General features: G+C 50.7%; 1 protein-coding gene across 6 annotated transcripts in view; it reads right to left on the bottom strand.

Annotated features, from left to right (window-relative positions):
* Nucleotides 1-1,500: 1,500 nt before the first annotated feature.
* MYH10 (myosin heavy chain 10) overlaps nucleotides 1,501-20,222 on the bottom strand; it is a 163,261-nt gene continuing 144,539 nt past the window's right edge. For all 6 annotated transcript variants that reach the window (XM_049861492.1, XM_049861495.1, XM_049861490.1 and 3 more), the window contains 12 exons: nucleotides 19,478-19,630; nucleotides 18,826-19,074; nucleotides 18,346-18,558; nucleotides 16,366-16,578; nucleotides 13,868-14,029; nucleotides 12,352-12,480; nucleotides 11,060-11,148; nucleotides 10,102-10,225; nucleotides 9,815-10,023; nucleotides 8,371-8,479; nucleotides 6,523-6,695; nucleotides 1,501-5,729 (listed from right to left, as the gene is read on the bottom strand). In XM_049861492.1, the coding sequence (XP_049717449.1) occupies nucleotides 5,585-5,729; nucleotides 6,523-6,695; nucleotides 8,371-8,479; nucleotides 9,815-10,023; nucleotides 10,102-10,225; nucleotides 11,060-11,148; nucleotides 12,352-12,480; nucleotides 13,868-14,029; nucleotides 16,366-16,578; nucleotides 18,346-18,558; nucleotides 18,826-19,074; nucleotides 19,478-19,630 (1,968 nt within the window). In that variant the 3' untranslated portion in view covers nucleotides 1,501-5,584. The remainder of the gene's footprint in view (nucleotides 5,730-6,522; nucleotides 6,696-8,370; nucleotides 8,480-9,814; nucleotides 10,024-10,101; nucleotides 10,226-11,059; nucleotides 11,149-12,351; nucleotides 12,481-13,867; nucleotides 14,030-16,365; nucleotides 16,579-18,345; nucleotides 18,559-18,825; nucleotides 19,075-19,477; nucleotides 19,631-20,222) is intronic.

Here is a 20,222-nt window from a genome sequence, read left to right as displayed (position 1 = left end):
TACTTGAGTCTTCCCTAAAAATGGGAAAACCAAAAACAAACCTGTTGCCATCAAGTTGATTTCAACTCATAGCAACCCTATAGGACAGAGCAGAACCGTTCCATAGGGTTTCTAAGGAGTGGCTGGTGGAGTCAAACTGCTGACTTTTTGGTTAGCAGCCTGCGCTCTTAACCACTGTACCACCAGGGCTTCCTAAAAATGGGGTTAGGGGAGTCGTATTTGTAAATCATTTTCCTATGACTTAAGCATCTTATTTCAAAACTGGTCCCATGACTGTTATATATAGGGAATACAGTAGCCCTTTTTTAGTTTTAAGGAAAGGTAACAGTCTTGAGTAAATATTAACAGATTTCCTTTATAAGATCTTGCATGTGAAGAGGAGAATCTGAAAACGATACAAATCTCACAGTGTGGTGGTGGGGGACCAAGTGGGGCTTAGGCTGTGGGGTTGACTTGGGGCCATGGTTTCTGTCTGTACCACTGGAGTTATGTTGGTGTTTCCGGTAAGCTCTGAAGCCTTCCCCCCGGGAAACGATGCAAACTCGACAGAAGCGTAACCTTTTCACTTGTGGGGTGTTTCTAATCAGGTATTGAGCTTGACTGCTGCCCCCATTAAAACATGGATCCTGCCTGGATCTTGATTTGCGGGTGGAGGCCTGGGAGGAGGCTGGTGGGATAAGGTAAGCTTGGCTGGCACCTAAGCCGTGGTTACCTGGCACACGCTCGAATCAAGTCAGCTGAGTGATGTCCAGGTGAAGTGCAGAGCCCTGCTGCTCCCTCAGCAGATGACGGAGCTAAAAACACTGGGCTCTGATTAAAAAACATGATTGTTTTAACTAGCAAACAAAACAAACAAAACCACACAAAAAACTCCAGCAAATTAAACCACTGCCACCTAGAATTTACGGAAATGGGTGAACTTTTTATTACTGGTGTCACTAAACTGTTCTCTAGAAGTCCTGAGTCACTCTACAACATGATGACCTATAAAAACTTTCTTCTTTTGGGATAATACCCCATGACGGTAAGAAAAAATAATAAATTTCAACTGCAATAATGCAAATATGTGATGGTGGGAACGGTCAGGATGCCTCATCTGCAGAACCAGGATCTCACAGAGCCGTTGTAACTCCACGTGCAGCGTGGTGATCCATGGGGATGATGGGAATACACGGGAATGGCTAGTGGGAAAAGGGGAAGAACAGATGAGCATGCTAACTGCGACATCATAAAAACATCCCTGCGCCGACAGGAAATGGACTGAAAGGGTGTGAATAGTTTACTATTTGTAGATTCTCAATTTTTCTGTAAAGTTGCCCAAATTCATTTTTTAAAAAATTGACGTAGTGAGACATTTTCTTTGACTGCCCAAACTGGCCTGAAGACCTGTGCTGTGTTCTAGGATCTGCCCAATCTCCCAAGGCAGACCTGCCCCGTGACCTGGGGAACTGGCCTGGAGACTACTATATTTCATAGAATCAAGACACCAACAATTTTAAGATACGTCTTTATTTTTTGAACTGTTAAGAAAAATGTGCCAATTAGAACCATGAAAATGCTCATTACTTAGACTTACTGAAATCAGCGCTCCTTTAGACCATTTGAGACAGATTTTCATCACCTCCATCACACTTCCCTCTTTCGGATACAAAAAGGAAAATGAAAGTGAGATTCCCAGAGCTTCACATTGAGAGCCCGAGGCTCTGACTCAGGTCGTCCTTGTCCGTGTGTTCCTAAGCAGTCTTGTCCTTTGTGCCACGACGCACGCTGGCGAGGCAGCATTTCTGGGAAGCGTGTATCACTGATGGTTCCGGGAGATTCTTCCAAGCTGTGGACGCTCGTTCTGCAAGCTTGATGCTGGGCTTTATTGGTCTCGTCAGGAAGGGTCAGGCAACGACAGCCACATCTCAGCTCCACCTAGCTGGCAGCAACTGTAAGCCGTGCGCCTTTACATATGTGAAAAAATGGCATCTTAGAATCTATGCAACATGGAACCTTGTGCGTCTTTCAGTCAAACCCAGCGCTGAAGTCACTGTCATGTTACACCTTGAATAAGGCTTCATGAAATCCATTCAGCTGGGAGGAATCCCACTGTTGGGCCAGTTGGAAAAAATAAACAGACCTCACTGAAACATGAATTCCGGGCCTCATCAAGGGTTTAAAGACATGGTCAGACTCTGCATACAGCACACAGGCACCGTAATTAGTTAGCATCATCTGTGAAAACTGGCATCGTGTAAATATACCTTCTGACAGTTTAATGAGATTTCTTACATGAATCATGGAAGACACTTCGCATGATTTGCTAGATTCCCGAAGGACAGGTGGCTACAAAAAGAAGTGGCTTGCCCGGTCTGGCCCTGACAGTTGGCACAGGACACAGCATTCTAGCAAACACTCAACGTGACGAGCTCTTGGTGCAGATGTTTTCCTAGAAAGGTGGGGAGAGAGGGGTGCTTTCTCCCTTCCTCCCGGAGCAACTAGTAAGGCTGTGTGAAAGTCTCTCCTAGAGCTTCAGTCACAGACCTGCCTGGAACTAGGGCAGCTAACCTCTCTACTTCCTAAGAATTCTGGCTTTTTTTTTTTTTTTTTTTCCTTTTTTGAGGGGGCTGAGAGTGGGGCAGGAAGGGGTGGTTCCTCAAGCTTGACAACTGAGCTGTTATTGTCCCCAGTCCTGACAGACACGGCTGTCCCCCAGCAAAGCTGGCTTCGGGAGGAGGGGGCCTTGGGGCAGTTGAATTGAGAGCCTGAGGGAGGACTGGCTATGACACAACTTGCTTGGCATTATGGTCTGTAATTTGTCTTAGCTGAGGCGGTCTCAGGGATGGGGAGCGGGGGCAGAAAGGAAACGTGACAGGGCCCTAGAGCCTTTCTGGCTGCAGAGGTTTACCCACAAGCCAGTCAGGCTAGGAATACGCGTTATTGCTACCAAGACCTTTTGAAATAATTCCCTGAAATGTCTGCATTAAAAAAAGAAGTGCCTGTGGCATGGCAAGGGCAGAGCAGGATGTGTGCACAACAGCCCCCAGGTAAAATCCCAGTACAGCCTCACCTAAAGCCTGGAGGACAAGGTTCTCCCCGCCAGTCTTCCTGGATTCCTCCTCACGACCAACTACTCTCCTGCTGGGTGGAACCACAAGCTTGAGGTTTTGACACACTCTGAGCTCAGCTCCCATAAATGGCCTTCCCTGTGTTCTAAACACCCCACAAAGATTTCATTAAATACCGTTCTTCAACTGTGAAGTGGTGGTTTGCTCGGTGAACAAAGGTCCCTTCTAATTAGCACGCCTGGGGCATCAGAACCTGGAATATCCCTGTAGATGGTGTTTCCCCTCAGAGGCTGTCTGGGAAACTGCCATTACCACCCCTCAGCCAGCCAGCAGGGAAGGACAGCTCTTGAGTGTTTGGCACTTCCCACGCCCCCACCGTTCCCAGGAAACCTGAGCAGATAGTTCACACTACTAGACCCAGGGTAACTGAAGAATTTTATGGAATTAAAAAAAAAAAAAAAATCCACATTCTCTACGCGTTACCCAGCTCATCCTAGCTGGTCCACACTAGAGAGGCTGCCCTTGGGTCTCACCACTGAATCCTCCCCAGAGCATTTCCAATGGGCATCCTACCCAAAATGCAGTCAGAAACTTCTTGGATCTCTTAAAAGACTAATCCAGTAACAAGCTTCATTGGTTGGTGACCAAAATCCTAAAGGCTTCATCCTGCTGCCTTAAAGGGCTCCCTTCTCCCTTAGACCTTAGTCTCCAGCGCCCACACCAGGCAGTCCTTCTACCAACGTCTGTACCACTGCAAGGGCCCTGGTGATGGCAAGCCTGGAACACAGACTGCCCGGAGGGAGCCGTTGTTTGACAGCTTCTGGGAGTGCAGAGCTCCTCAGAGAAAAGGGGCCTGGCTGTCCTCATTTTAAGACTGTAGCTACCAAGCTCCAGTCATCACAGGTGGGAAACTGAGAACAGAGGGGAGCAGATGCCACGACCATGTGGTTATTCTTCTTTACTCAACTCTGCTTATTCTCAACAGGTGCTTTTTCCTCCAAGTAAATAGAGCAAGCGTAAATATCTATAATGAATAAATTTATTGTCTTACAAAAATCATTGTCTAGAAATATGGGAATACAAGAAAAGATATTTGCAGTCAGGTGTCTGGTGACCAACAGCCAGTACAATTCATAAAGGGGGGGGGATCAAAGATTCGAAACCCAGGTGACAAATTCTTCCTAACAGATGTTAAAGCTTTTAACCCAAAAGGTCTGTGTTGTCAAGCACATTGCAGGGGATCAAGATTTGTAATGAACACTGATCATTGTCACTTAATGTTTCAATACCACTTTGACTAGAGAGGTACATGATGTGAAGCACAGTCAAACTTAATACATGAAATTGTTATAGAGGCAAATAATAGATTTAACGTTGTCTTAGTACTGTAGTGTCTAAGGCACTTTCTGTAATGTCAGTTTGCTCAACTATCAACCAGGAAAGAATGCTAGCTGTTCACTGTAACACTGTCCTAGGGAAGGGGAAGGGGAAGGGACAACGGACTCACATCCACTGGCATGTCAACATTCAGGCAGATGGCATCTGGTCTCAAGGTTCTGCAAGCCTCACCAACAAACTTGGAACAAGTCTTGAACACAAAACCAAGATTCCCATTTTGGGCTCAAAGCAGCGGCTGAATTTGCAAGGTCAGCACGAGAGCCTGGCTGGTGAGGGCGGACCTCCCGCGCCCTCCTGCTTAGGGGCCCAGAGCTGCGGGCTTCTGATGAGAAGGTGGCCCCGTGAAGCCAGCGTTGAGGAGACCACATCCAGAGGTCAAGGTGGTGGTGCGCCTGGGGCCAAAGCTGCATTATGGCCACTAGCCTCGTGCCCAGACCAGCCCTGGCCAAGGACAGTTCACAGGAATAGATGCGGGACACCACCAACCGGAGGGACACAGCCACCCTTGGGAGGTGGGCATGGTAACCCCCAAACGGATGCTGCTTCCTCCAGTCCAACCCGCCCCTCCCCGCCTTTCTGAAGCCCCTTTCACAGTTTGCTCACTGAACCAGTGATGATCATTATTCAGAGAAAACGAGAGCTACAGGTGCAGTTTAGGTTCCACAATGTTCTAAGCGACTCCATGCAGCTGAGGAGTCGGGGCCACGCGAACACAGAACTAAGGTGCTGTCCGTACGACAGAGCATGCAGGGCGTCTGAGCAACAGCCTCGGCTGCCCCCGTCACCCCGCACCTGGGAACGAGGGGGCTGGAGTTTGCTTTTTCAAAAAGGGTTCTCTTCCTAACATGTATTATAAAATGGTCTCTTGGCGGATACATGGAAAACAGATGCGGTGAAGAGACAACCTGTTGAATGCGTGTGCTGTGCACGTGTGTATATAAAAAGGGGAGCGCTGGAACCTAGGGTTGAAGCAGGATACAGTATGGGCAGGCCAGAAAGCCTTAAGACACAGTCGACCTTTCAGTAAGGAATCCTGCAGCGGCCCGTTTCCTAAATCTGCAGGCGGCCCCGAGGCAGGCCGGCGGCGGCTGTCCCTGCGCGTCCCACTGTATCGCCTCCACCGGCTTCCTCCGGCTCTACTCGGACGGGGGTGGCTGCGTTTCATTGACATCACTGGTCTTACTTTCTGTGTCATCGTCTGACAGCTCCAGAGAAGCCCCCTCAATGTGCAGCTGGCGCCGGCCGGATCGGCTGGAAGAAAAGCTGATTGGGCCTCCCCGCCTGGAGAGAACAGAGCATCGGTGTGTGTGGGCCGCATACAGGGCTTGGGGCCGCGCCATGCAACGCTGATGGCCCTGGCCCTGCCTTTCACCTCCACCTGGGGACATGCAACTTTGCGGCAGGTGACTGATCAGGAGAGGCTTTGTGTTTTTCCACTCCCCCGATACATCTGAGCAGGAGGTCCTCAGACAATGGGGGACGGCCTGACTCCCCAAGGGTGACTGTGATGGAGACGGTAAGGAATATTAGCCCAGGGTCAGCACACTTTTTCTATAAGGGTCAAATGGTAACTATTTTAGGCTTTGTAGGCCAAGTAGGGTCTGTCGCATATTCTTTTTTTAAACCAACCCTTTAAAAACGTACAGCTCATCGGCTGTTCAAAAACATGGCAGGGGCCAAACCTGGCCTGTGGGCCACAGTTTGCCGACCTCTGCTAAGCTGTTGCTCTAGGGAGCAAAGTCTCGCTTCAGTGCCCATGTGCTCCCGTCACTGGCCTGTGTCGTGAAGGCTGGACCCTCTCCTCACTAATGGCCAGGCTGCAGAGAGAGGGACACTGGGACTGGCACTCAGGCCTCCTGCCATTTATTAGCATGGGCCACTTGGGAATGGCAGGACAATGAGTGGGCCTGTTCCCCTGCTTCCCAAGAATGACTATAAATGTCAGACACCTGAAGGGACAAACAGGAAATGACTCAAGAGAAATCCACTCTACATGAATCTGAGTCTGCTGTGGGTTCTGGGTGCCGACCCCCCTCAACACCTGGCTGCTTACACAGCCCGTATGCTCACTCACCTCAGCCGGTTCTTGAGGGTGCTGACCTCGCGGCTCAGGCCTTCGTTGGCCTCGGTGGCGTCGTCCAGTTCCCGCTGGAGTTTACGCCGAGATGCGTTGGCACGTGTAGCTTCTTCTTCTGCTTCCTCCAGCTGGCGTTTGAGCTGCTTCATCCTGGCGTTGGCCTTCTCCATCTTGGGGGAGGTACATGAATCAACACAAACCAACCTGGTGAACCCCAGTTCCGCACTGTGGAAGGCTGGGTGTGGACAGTCCTCTGCCCCCTCAGTCACGTAAGCTCACGTGTGCACAAGACTGGGGTTGGTCTGGGACTTTCTGATCTGCCTGCCCGTCTCCGCAAAGCCAGTGTCGACAGAGCAACTAGCTGACATCTATGCTCAAGGAAATTAGAAAAAACTAAAACTTTTCACGTGAACTTTCTGCAGAAAAACGATAGTTTAGTATCTTCACAGAGGAACCTATGGGATTGTGAAAGGGAACTGCTACGCCCGTAAAATGCAGAAGACCCCAGAAGGTGGTCAATCCGAACACCAGGAGGTTGTACAATGCAGTTTTACATCTACTTTTAAGTGTGGGTGTTTCACTCTGATTCAAGTCCACAGCCCCTCTGAGAAGACCTGACAAGGAACCAAGAGCCCCCTGGTTGGATCATTCGTTCCTGAGCCACAGGAGACTGGGCGCTGCCCATGGGTCTGGCTCACGCCCACACAGAACTGCCTCGGTGTTGCCAGGCCCTGAAGGTGGGGTGGGAAGGGAAGGCTGGGGTGCCTGCCTGCAGCAGCAGAAAGGAGAATCTGAGCAGGAGGCAGCGAAAGCCTCAGCTGTCAGCCTTCCACGCTGGCATCTGCAGTGGTAAGGTCTCATCACAGCACAGGGGACAGAGGCCGTGGAAAGCGGCGACCTACCCAAGGTAGACCTGACCCAAAGCTCTACTGACATCCTCCTCTGATACTCAGAAAAAGGGCATCGGGATGCAGATAATGATGACCTTTGGGCCCCTTAGCACATCTGTTGCTTCTTCACCTTCTAGTCAACACCTCACGCACCCCTCCGTCCATCCATGTTCGGTGACAGCCAACTGTGAACTGGACTAGTCCAGGCGTTTGGGACGCAGCGGTGAGAAACAGACACCCCTGCACCCAGGAAGACAGCACTCTAGTGAGGAGACGGTTAGTAACTTCAAAGTTCCAGTCAGACCTCACTCTGCAAAGCCCCCGGTGCACCTCTGAAGCTTGTACCTGTCTCAGGTGTGCTTGTGAAAGCCCTTCTGTGAGCTCCTGGAGGGTGGCGCTGGCATCCCTGTCACTGCTGTATCCCTAGCCCCCTGGGGTGCCCACGGAAACACCAACCGTAGGTGTTGGTGGAAACACTGGACCTCCACAGCAGCATTTTCTGCCTTCATTTGCCAGTCAAATTGTAACAGCTGGCTCACTGTCCTCACTGTCTTTGTGCTGGCATGCCCAGGCAGGAGACGTGCGCCCTGCCCTCACCCACTCACCACCTGTGGCAGCGCCCCCAGGCACCCTGCCCTCACCCACTCACCATCTGTGGCAGCGCCCCCAGGCGCCCTGCCCTCACCCACTCACCGTCTGTGGCAGCACTCCCAGGCGGGAGGCGCGCGCCCTGCCCTCACCCACTCACCGTCTGTGGCAGCACTCCCAGGCGGGAGGCGCGCGCCCTGCCCTCACCCACTCACCATCTGTGGCAGCACTCCCAGGTGCCCTGCCCTCACCCACTCACCGTCTGTGGCAGCGCCCCGCCCTCACCCACTCACGGTCTGTGGCAGCGCCCCGCCCTCACCCACTCACGGTCTGTGGCTGTGCCCCCAGGCACCCTGCCCTCACCCACCTGCTCCTTGTATTGATCCGCGTGGCGGCGCTCGTCCTCCACCTGCATGAAGATCTCTTTCAGCTTCTTCTCCGTCCGACGGACCAGCTTGTTGGCGGCTGCTCGTTCCCTGTGAAAATGACCAATAGCTAATCCTGAAATTCTTGAAGTAATATTCTGAATGGGGGGAAAATACATTTTTTAGCCCTTTTTCTTTAGAGGACTACACGGGGACTTTCTGGTCAGAATAATATGATTAACATGGCCCTGAAACTTTTTCCTTCTGATCAGAATACGAGCCATCTTTCACATATTTCCTCAGCGCTGACAGCTGGAAAAAGCCCGCTTTCCTTTGCACAGAGCAGTGATCACTTACCTCTGTGGTCTTTAGCAAATGGCACACGGGAGCTACCCATTAGTTTTACTGAACACAGCCTTTTTGAAAACAAAATCTTAATTGGTTAGTCTAATCATTACCTAATCTTTTGGCCTGAAAATTCAAAACAAAGCAAAACCCCAATTTATTAAAGTGATTATTTCAACTCAAAATTTACTGACCACTGACTACATGCTAGAGGCTATGGAGCTAGACCTGCGGAACACCTCACCGTCGCCCTGGCTGGAAGGCAGACGGGTCACCACGTTTCCCGATAGGCCTATCTGTCCCCTGTGAAGGAGAGGTAGCTTATTTGGAGAACTCCAAGAAAAACAGAAAAAGTTCTCTTTTAACAGATACTATGCAAAAATGGATAGAAATGGAGTCAGCTAAAAGAGCAAGTCATGTTAACGACAACTTAAAAACCCGAAATCCTTGTTTTTTTTTAACCCAGTGGAGTGGTGAGTGGAGTGGGAGGACTGGAACAGGGCCACAACCTCCCAGCAAGAGGCTGACTCTGAAGGCCTGCTCTAGCTCAGACCATCCAGGATTCTGATAACTAAGTGCTGCCCAGGGCAGTGCTGTCCGTGCCTCCCAAATCCCACCGTGATGAACACAGCCAAGGCAGCTAGGAAGCTGCTCAGCAGGCCCGTCCTGTGGGTGAGGAAAGCTGTCACATCGGTCACTGCATTTCTTCTCTGCCTACAAACTGGCATGTTTACACGATGCCACCAACCTGGACAACCGGCCGTAGGCAGAGACGTAAACCATGGAGCCTAGGAAACTGGGGCCACAGTGTGGATGGGTACCAGCTGAGCCCGGACGTGCTGATAGGCGGGCCCCACATCCCTGTCCACTCACCAGAGCCATCTGTCCTCCTCGCTCCTGACACTCTTGGCCCTTCTATGGCTCACCCCACTTTCTATCTCCTGCCTGACTCTACATTTCCTTGTCATGTCGTCCCCATGCAATGGGGTGCTCCCTCAGGGTAGGGGCACGCCTGCCTGGCCCCTGACTCACAGGCTGAGCCTGGAGCTTGGTCTCTAGCAGACAGGTCATCAGTTTTGGCTTGCAGCAGCAAAATCTTACTTGGCTTCCTGCTCCAGCTGCTCCTCCAGCTGCCCAATCTTGGCTTCCAAGGCTGAGATGGTGGCTTTGAACTTGGACTTGACGGTACCCTCCAACTCCTGCAGCTTGGCCTTCAGTTCCTTGTTCTGCCGCTCTAGCTGCTGGCGTGCATTGTCGCTCTTCTGGGCGGCACTGCGCTCAGCCGCCAGCTCTGTGTTCAGCGTGTCCACCTGCAGAGGAGACAGGGCTTAGTCATGTGCTCAGAGGGCGTCACAATCCTTCCCTGGGACAGGCCGCCGTGTGGTCACCTGCAGTGTGGTCTTGCGGAAGCGGTCATTGAGCAGCTCCATGTTGCTCTGCTCCTCTTCCAGTTCCTCCTCCAGCTGTGCGATCCGCGCCTCCAGACGCCGCTTCTCGTCCAGCAGTGCAGACCTGGTGGGCAGGGGGCGACGGCTCAGTGCCAGCTCCACACCACACTCCTGCTGCTAGAAGCCTGAGCACCGTTTGTGTTCTTCTTCCCTGCACCCACCTCCAGTCCACCAGCAAGGCTCTCCACCTGCTCTTTTCTCCCCACGTCCACTGCCCTCATCCAGCCTATCGCCTCCCGCCCGGAACTCAGTGGGAGCCTTCCACTAGCTTCTCTGCTGCCCTCTGCCTCTCCTGTCTGTTCTGCACGTACAATAGCCAGAGTCAGTGCTCACGAATGCAGAGAAGAGCATGGCTTCCGTCGTTTAAGCTCCTTAATTGCTTTCCAGTGCCCTGAGAATAAAATTCCCACTCCTCACCCCGGCACGCTAGGAAATGTGCTCTGGCCTTTTGTTAGTGCATTACGACTCCTCAGCACAGTGAGTAAATGGAGAAACCAACGTCTTAATTGGAAAAAGAGATAATGACGATTCGTAGTAAAAAATGAATTCAGAGAAAGCTCAAGTCTGAGGAATCTGCTCGGCAACGCTAACGGATTTTAAAGCGAAGACCCGCGTTGCAGGGCAGGCAGTCTGGGGAAACCGGGGTTAGCTTCAGATGTGTCTGCGTCACACCTACAATGTGCACGGCTGCCGGGGGCCGGTGTGGGCAAGCTCAGCGTCTCCCGCCAGTCTCTCCATCCTGAATGGAAGTACTGACCCTAGGTGCCAAATGACACCCACAGCCTCTGTGCAGGCCTCGTGGCCCAGGGAGGGGACCCAGCCACAGGCTGCTTGTGGGGACTGGTGGGCACCCCGATTCCTGGACCCCCGCCCTGCCCACCTGCTGCCTGAGACTCACTTGCCAGAAGCACTGTTGGCAATCTCATCGGCCAGTTCGTCTCTCTCCTGCTCAGCGTGTCGGCGGGCACGCTCGGACGAGGCAAGCTCCTAAAGAAGTTCAGACTGTGATTTCAGCTTTGACCTCCAAAGGTGAAAACTGACAGCACCCCCAAACCGCAGCTTAGGGCTGAGAGAGTACACCGCCAGTTTGCTGAAGAGTCTGGTGGCTGCCAGTGAGGCAGCCGACGTGCTGGGCAAGCACTCTTAAATGGAAATGTCCAAAGGGGAGTTGTAGTCTACGCAAGGCTGTGCTGCCATTATTTTCAACATAAAAGGCAGTTACATGCCTGGCTTCCAGAGGCCTGGTGTTTCTTCATCACAAACTGAACACAAATTTATGCAAACTCAGCACTCTAAAGAAATGTGAGCTGTACCTAGTCATGGTTCTGAAGTATCTTTCACATACAGAGTACAGCTTTGAGACCAAGTGCACTGGCTAGAAAGACCAGTGACTATCCAGGCTCAAGAGAATAAGGTCCTTGTGGGGTGCAACAAGGACCATGCTCCATGGGGAGAAGCTGGGCGGAGTGTGACCTTGGGGTGTGGGAGAGCTGAGCCCTGGTGGTAAGCAGGGCCCCCTTCTCCAAGGTCCTGGGAGCGCCCCCAGCCTCTGGTGCTCTGCATGGGCTCTGAGAGAACAGGCAGGGTGCGGGATGGCCTGGTGCTGCTGGCCTGGGGAGGAAGAAAGGCCTGACTACTGCTGCTGTGCACACTTCCCAGAAAAGATGAGTTGCCACAGGAAGGAGTCAGGGCCCGTTTCTCACCCCAACAGGCTAAACACTGAGATCATCTTCTCAGCGTTTGAAGGTACGCCATCCCCCTTACTTCATGGATGTGGAAACTGAGGCCCACACGGATTAAGTGATTTGTCCAAAGTCCCAAGGTTTGGTCAGCAATCTTGTAACACCAAGGTCAGAGTTAAATGACCCTGATGCTTGCCGACACCAAATAAGCAAATAAACATAATTCTCTTCTCTTACACATGGAAACAGGCCTAGAAGTGGTTTGAAAAGTTACCAGTCAGTTCCTTTGCCTTTAGCGGACAAAGGAACACATATGAGCATGTCAAAACCTGTCCACTTTCTGTTCGCTGAACTGAAGCAACGAGATGGCCGAGTTCATATGAAAAATGAATATTAAAATTAAACTAGGCTACACAGGTAGTAAAATATATTTCTCTGATCTTAACAGAAATTTCAAGGGCAAATATTTGTTGAACAAATGGATGGATGAGCAAACAAACCAACCAACCTCCTGCAACTGAAGTATTTCTGCTTCCAGACTTTTCAGTTTCTTTTCACTCTCTTTGGATTGAGCAAAAATCTCGTCCCGGGAGGCACGAGCTTCTTCTAATTCACGCTGGTAATCTTTCATCTGAGCCTAAGATTAAACAGAGTGAAGATTCTGGAGTTGATTTCATTCTTAGTTTTTAAACATTTGATTTCTCCCCCTACCCCATTATAAAAGTAAGGCACATTCATTTTAATAAATACAAAATTATACAAAAGTGACAAAGATACCATAAAGGAAAAAAAAAAAAAAAAAAAAGGCCAATGTCCCTTTAAGGATATAGAGGCAAAAATCCCCAGCAAAATAGTAGGAAATTAAATCCAGCAACATATGAAGAGGATTCTACACCATGACCAAGTGGGATTTATCCCAGGAAAGCAGGTTGGTTTAACATCCAAACATTAGTTAATATACCACATTAAGCGAATAAAGGACCAAAACCACAGGATCATTTCAGTAAATACAGAAAAAGCGCTGACAGAGTTCGACACCCTTCCATAGTGAGAACGCTTGAACTGTGAATAGCGGGAATGCCTTCACACTGATGAAGGGCATCTACAAAACCTATAGCTATACAGCACACTTAACAGTGAGAGAGGGACCGCTTTCCCCTAAGACCAGAACAGGACAGAGATGTTGATCTCCTGCTTCTACTTAACGCTGCAATGAAGAGTCTAGCCAGGGCAATTAGGCGAGACAAAGGAAGAGAAGACATCTAGACTGGAAACGAAGAAGCAGCAGCAGCTCTGTCTGCAGACGATCTGAAGGAATCCAGTGAACGATTAGAACAAACCAGTCAACACGTTGCAGGATACAAAACCAATATATGAAATCTCTCTTCTCTGCTTTTTCAGCTCCAGTTTTTTCCCTCAGTTTTAAGTCACCCAAATATTGAGAATAAAATTCAAATATTTATGAGGGAAAGCATGTGTGTGTGTGTGAATTTATGCCTGTGGCACAACAGTCTGTAGCCAGCTGCCCACCTGAAGGAAGTTCCCCAGAGCCTCTGTCAGGTAAGTGACAGCCCCTCCCTGACAAGCTGTGCCGTGTTCGCTGCTACCCACGGGACACGAGGGGGCCCACCACATACGCCTGACAACACTGTGACAGTGAAAAGATTCCCAACAGAGGAAAGTCGACAGAACCCTCCTCTGAGGACAATACTCGGTGGGGTGTGTGTTCAGTCAGATACCACAAGTGGTTGTTCCAGTAAGGAAGCTCCACCTGGGGGCTCCATCCCCAGTTCTGTCCAAGATCTGGGGCACAGGAGATACCTACCCACATGTCGTCTTCATGGCCTACAGCCCTGCCCACAGCCAGGGTGACAGCTCTGCTCACTCCTTGAGTAGTGACAGGCTGGGCTGCACACAGCACCTTTCTCTGCAGTCTGACTGTGTAACGGCTACAGTGGTCACGAGTGTGCGTTCTCAGCGGGGCCTGATCACACACAGAAAGACAGGGCGGCTGCTGCACGTACCTGCAGTTTGCGAAGCTGCTTGATCACTTCATCCCGAGCTTTGTTCGCAGCTTCGATTTGGGCTTCCAGGTCCTTCAGGTCTATTTCCATTTTCTTCTTTGAAGCAACAGCCAGAGCCCGCTGTTTACGCTCATCCTCCAGCTCTGCTTCCAGCTCCCGGACCTAAGGATGGCCAGTCATGCCTGGTCACCTTCAGACCTCCCCCACCAGAGAGGGGCAGCCTCTCACTACAGAAGGGCTCAGGTACTCGGGTGAATGAACCTTCCAGAACTCTGTAAAGATGCTCTCTGCTACTGAGCTGAGTGTTGTTATTAACAGAGAACCATAGCAGTTTTCATTTAGAGGGACTGTTAAAAACACAAACAAATAAACAAACAAAAAATAAACAGGATAAAACCAGTACCTGGTCCAGGTCAACCCCGCTGACTGAGGGGGCATAGGGCAGCAGACTCTCTGATTCAGGCATATGGTTTGGGTGATGCAACACGACCAAGACATGGGACAGCGGGATCACAATTAGATAAACAAAGGGCTGGGACAGACAAGAGACGGTGTAGCACCTGATAGAGGCCCCAGGAAACAGTGGGGCCTCTGTTTCGAGGGCTGTGAGGGGCCAGCCTGACCAGTGCAGAGGGTGTGTGCTCACAGAACTGGGAGTACTTGGTGCACGAGGAAAGAGGAAGGCAGCAAAAGTCGTCCACTGGAGAAGTGACCAAGTTAAGGCCAGCTGCAGAGCAGGCGGACACACCTGGGGGTCCACTGACAGCGCCCCCATCACACACTCTGGGATGGGGCAGTATTGCTAACTCACACTACTGCATGAGAGGTGCTGGGAAAACACCTCTTTAGTTGCTTAAACCATGATCCCAACACTGAATCACTGGTGATGAGCTAATAATGTGGGCCGACATGAAGCTGCTGAGCCCTCAATTTTATCAGCTTGAGTTCACTGGGCAGGTCTGCCACCTCCTGATGGTCTCCCCACCTCTCCTGCTTCATCTGTTCACTCAGAAAGTGTTTACTGAGGGCTACTGTCCCAGCATGGCTGTAGGAGTTGTGGGGAGTGAGATGAGCAAGGCAAGTCCCTGCCTTCACGGAGTTTACGCTCTCCACGAACAGAACGCTGCTGCTGGGGTCCCAGTCTGGAAGTGGCGCCACACAGGGTGCCTGCAGCCCTGCTGGGAAGGGCTATGCTCGGGGGTAACACCAGGAGGCGCTGGGCCAGGCAGATGGCCCAACTTGTCCTCTCCGGGAGAGAAGCAGGCCTCTCCTGTGCTGGTTTTGTAGAGGCAGGGGTGGGAGAGGGCGGAGGAGCGTGGGTTTCTGCCTACAGGTAAGGTGAAGACACTCATGGTCTCCTTGCTGTACTCTGCAGAGGCCTGGCTTGCATGCTGTTTGTAAATGTGGCTCTAAAACATGTCCACGAATCCTGAATATTCTTCCCTTCAAGAGTGAGCGCCTAGCTCCCCTCCCCCTGAATGTGGGCGGGACTTAGTGACTGGCCACTAGCGAACAGAAGTGACTAACAGAAGTGACGAGAAGCGATGTGTGTGATTTTGGAGACTGGGTCCTAAGGGGCAGGAGGGCACCTCCTCACTTGCTCTTAGGCCGCTCACTCTTGCCTGCGGAGGCCCACGTGAGGTGAACTGAGACCTCCCAGCACTACCCTGTGGCAGAGCCAGCTTACGCGGGTGCTCCAGCACCAGCCAGGCCTTCAGCGAGAACACCAGCACCACCCCACTCAGCTGCTTCTGAGCTCCTGATACACAGAAACTGTGAGATAACAGATGTCTGCTGTTTTAAGCCACTAAGTTTGGGGTAATTTCTTATTGAGAAACAAATGACTAATAAAATAAACATAGCAGGATGAAAATAAAAAAGGGAAAAGATTCTAGACCTAAGATTTGGTATCACGAACTCTAAGAGATGTCAAAATATTCATGACTAGTTTTTAAACTTTTAAAAGAATACACACTCAGAAAAGTATCCAAATCATAAATGCCAGCAACTTTTTAAAATGAAAAAGGGATATCTGTGGTTTCTTTCCTGTAGAGCAGTTATGAGGGCAGGGGGTCTGCATAGCAGAAACCTGACCCTCCCCCGGGCAGGCCCGCACCCACTCTCTCCAGGCCCTCTCCGGGCAGGCCCGCACCCACTCTCTCCGGACCCTCCCCGGGCAGGCCCGCCGCACCCATTCTCTCCTGTTGCCACACTTCTAAGGCTCCTAGAACTTGATCCTAACTTCATAGTCCCTTTAGATTACAGTTACAGCTTCCCGACAGGTAAAAAAATCCTGACTTATAAAGAGCAATGATATCGTCCGAGAAACAGAAAACCAAAACCAATTACAATAAATTTCAGGGAATGAAATTCTCAAATGACTAAGCTATCTTTACTCCAGCTAAGGTGTTCTAACTTGAGTGGACAGGATGGCCCAGAACAGCGCTCTGCGGAAAGTGCAAGGCCTTGTCCCTGAAGCTGCACCTCCCCTGACCTACCTGTTTAATCAGCAGCCGCTTCTTTTCTTCATTCTGCTCATCTCTGGTCTGCAGGTCCCTCTCGAACTGGGCCTTCATGGCCTGCATGTTGACCTCCAGGCGGAGCTTGGCGTCTTCTGTCGCCTGAAGTTCATCTTCCAGCTCCTCCAGCTGGGTCCTCATTTCCTCCACCTGCTGCTCCAGGGCCCGTTTGGATTTCTCGAGTTCGTGAACCTAAACCACCGAAGCATGAGGACAGAGCTGACCCTTGGCAGAGGCACAGTTAAGGGCGACAGTCTTCCTATTCTGTAGGCCCACACACGGCATGATGGCCACTCTGGTCGCTGTGGACCAGCCTATGTGTGTGCATGTGTGTGTGTGCGTACACACACATCCCTACCCTCTGCGGCCACTCCTCACTTCAGACCATGCCATTTAAATGACAGTGCTGATGCCTTCATTTCACGTGTGGTCCATGATCATCCTCTCACCACCTTGAAGCTGAGAGATCTTTTACAGCCAAAGAACAGAAAAAACACGGCTGTGTTGGCGAACCTGTCTGCGGACCAGTGCTGGCGTGCTGTCTGTGGTTATCAGGGATTGTTTCTCACACAGCCCTTCCTGCTTCAACTGCGTACTGAAAACGCACACGTGGAAGCTTTGAAACAGTAAGGAGTGTTAGGCCTGAGAAGCAGGGTACAGCTCAAATAGAGGCCTGACCTTTCTCTGGACAAGGAGCTCCGACAGACATGGACCTGTGCTCACTGTGGCCATGCACGGTGCTAGCACTTTATCCACCTCACATTCCACTGGTCCTCACAACAGCCCTCTGAGGTGAGCGCTACCACATGACTGCTTTGGGGCTCGTGATCATGCCGGTGCTCTCAGGCAGCAGAGGAAGAAACTCATACACGGGGAGGTCCTGTCTTCAGCAGTGCCTGGCACTTGGGAGGCACGAAAGAAATGTTTGTGGAGTGGATATGTGGCTGTCGATTATTCTAGTGACAACTAATACAGAACAAGAAAACGGACTCAGTGGTGGAATTCTCTCCCCACACTTTACGATGTTTCTACTCCAGGTAACCCCTTCTTGCTCACGGAGCTGGACCCTCGGGCCCCAGGGTAAAAAAATTCAGCAGCAAGGCAGCAAAGTCTTCACTCCCTTATTACGTGACCAGAGAGCCCATACCCCATGAAAATGAGAGCTTGCCTTTATAGAGAACTTTTATGCTTTTCAAAGCGCCTTTTTAGTAGCTATGTGAAACAGGGCAAGTATAAAGTCCATTTCACAGATAAAGGGCTTCCCATGGTCGGAAGAAAGCGAGTGGAAGAGCTGGGCCCAGAACCTGGTCTTTCATGCCCAGGCCGGGCTTGCTTCACTATATTCGGCGCCTCATATACTGACAGAGGAGTAGAGGGTAGTAGAGACAGCTGCAGCTCTTTGTGGAAGCTGTACACGGTGGAAGGACACGGTGTGGCAGAAACGTACAGTGAATAACCCCCTCAACCACTCGATGCCTCCACAGAAGATGAGGGCGACTCCCTAGGAGACCCAGGTCAGGGAGAGCTGCGGCTGCCGCCTGGCTCCTCCCACTCCCCCTCCATGCTGGAGAAAGACCCCCCACCCCATGAGGTGACCTCGGGTGCTTGTGTCTGACAACTGCCTGTGGCTGCAGGAAAAAGGACACCCTTTTGTTTAAAGGTGCCCCTGCCAGGACGCAGGCTGGAGCAGCGAGGGCCAGTCAAGGGGACCAAGAACAAAGCTTCCTCACCCCTCAACCTAAGAAAGACAAGCTTGGCTCTGGCACAGAGAACTGAAAGTAGACTTCAAAAAGCCTAGAAACTTATCCCAGAAGACTTTCGCCCCCTATTTCTGTACAGGCCAGGATGCCCCTGAGCTCCTCCTCGGCCGGGTTCCGTGTTCCTGGCCCCACTCCCTTTCTGCAGCACCCTGCCCCCAGAGGCACCCCCAGCCAACCGCTGAGCCACAGGATGACTCACATTCTTGCCCACATCGTCTTTGGAGCTCATCAGGTCCTCCATGTCTGCGCGCAGCTGCTTGTTCTGCCGCTCAAACTCTTCCTTGGCCTCCAGGGCTTCCTCAAGGGCCCGGGCCAGGGACAGGGCTTTAGTCTCCTTCTCTCTGGCCTCTGCTTCCGCACGGTCCCGCTCTTCTGCATAGCGAGCAGAGATGTTCTTCTCCTCTGCTAACAGCTACAGAGAATGGAGCAATGAAAACACCACACAAACTCCCAACGCATCACATGTCTGACTTACTGCTAAGGGTAACACTACTAGATGGCAGGCGGGCTCTTATTTCTTTTTGCTTTTTCCAATTTTGCCATAAATATGAAAAAATGCTTTTGAAGTAGGAAAAGATTATTTTAAATTAAAACAACAAACGTGAGAGGTTGGCCAGGAGGAAACAATGTGTGGTGCTGTCCTCGACTCTGGGCGAGGGAATAAGAGATGATGACCCACCTGGTCGAACTTCTTCTGCTTCTTCTCTAAGTTGGAGACGATCTGGCGCTGGTGGTCCAGGTCGACTGTCAGGTCGTCCAGCTCCTGCTGCAGGCGGTTCTTGGTCTTCTCGAGCTTATCATAAGCCAAAGCCTTCTCTTCCAGGCGCTGGCTGAGTGCCTCCACGTCTTTAAGAAGCTTCTTCTTGGCTTCTTCCAAACTTTCAATTGTTCCCAAGTCATCATCTACCTTCTTCTTGGTATCCGTCAACTAGGTTTTGTATAAAAGAAAAAGATCGATATTGAAAAACTCAAAGAATAAAGAACTTTCTGTTTTCAATACTTTGTGAGAAAATATTGTAAGTCAATACTATGTGGTTTTACTTCAAATGAATCTTAGCCTGTAGCTGAATTTTTAAGCTAATAATCTAGAAAACGACTGGACTGAAAACTTACATAGTTGATACAGTCCTGCGTCTTTACTTAAAATGCTTCCAACATTGTAATCAGCATGGTACATCAGCATTTGGCTGGGTCAAAGAAAAACACTTAGTGGCTTCATTTAGCACAACCTAATTAACTGTCCCAGATGAAGCTGAGACAATGCAGAGTGCTAGGGACACTGGCGGCTGGCTGCGCACACTCAGGCAGCACCGCTTCCTCAGGACACACACCTGGGACTGCAAGGCCAACACCTGCTTCTCCAGGTTTTTCCTGGCCTCCTCCTCTTCCTCCTGCTGCTCCTGAAGACTGTTCTTCTCCTCTTCGAGCTGCCGAATTCGACTGCTCAGATTCAGTTTCTGGCGGGTCTCCTCCTGAAGAAGCTCCTGTTTGTTTTTTTTAAAAGGCCAATAATTAATCACCAAAACAAAAACACTTCTATTAAAAGAGATTCGTGCTATAAAAAAGACAGTGCCTCAGTGAAGGAGGGACACACAAACAATTCAAAACCACACACGATCATTTTATAAAAGCTCTTAACACAAGTATTGCTTTCAACTCATTCCGCCCAGCACCATGCATGCAGGGGCCCCGCCAGAAACCCAAGGGTCATCTAAGAGGCCTCCCTTCCCGCATCTTATCAGTTACTTCTAGAATCTTCTCTGCTCTGCCATGCCTTAGCTCTGGTGCTGGCGTTTCTCACTGGGATCTCCTCCAGTCTTGAGCAACCCCTCAAGTATTTGTCTTTTCTACTTTCTCCCAGATTTATTTTTCTAAAATGTAAATGTGACTTGTCTCTTTTAGGCTTAAAAAAAAATTCAAAGGCACACACAAGGTTTTCTGTGATCTGGCTCTTGCCTCCTTCAGTCTCACCAACCATGACATGGCCTTGTCACTGCTTACATGCCAATCACATTGAAGTTGTCCCCCAACTGCTAATTACTGAATTTTCTGTCCTTCCGAGTTTTTCACTCCTGA

This window comes from Elephas maximus, chromosome 19, assembly GCF_024166365.1.
Source record: "Elephas maximus indicus isolate mEleMax1 chromosome 19, mEleMax1 primary haplotype, whole genome shotgun sequence".
NCBI classification, from domain to species: Eukaryota; Metazoa; Chordata; class Mammalia; order Proboscidea; family Elephantidae; genus Elephas; species Elephas maximus.
Note: the sequence above shows the minus strand (reverse complement) of the source record. Positions and strands in the feature narration are given on the sequence as shown.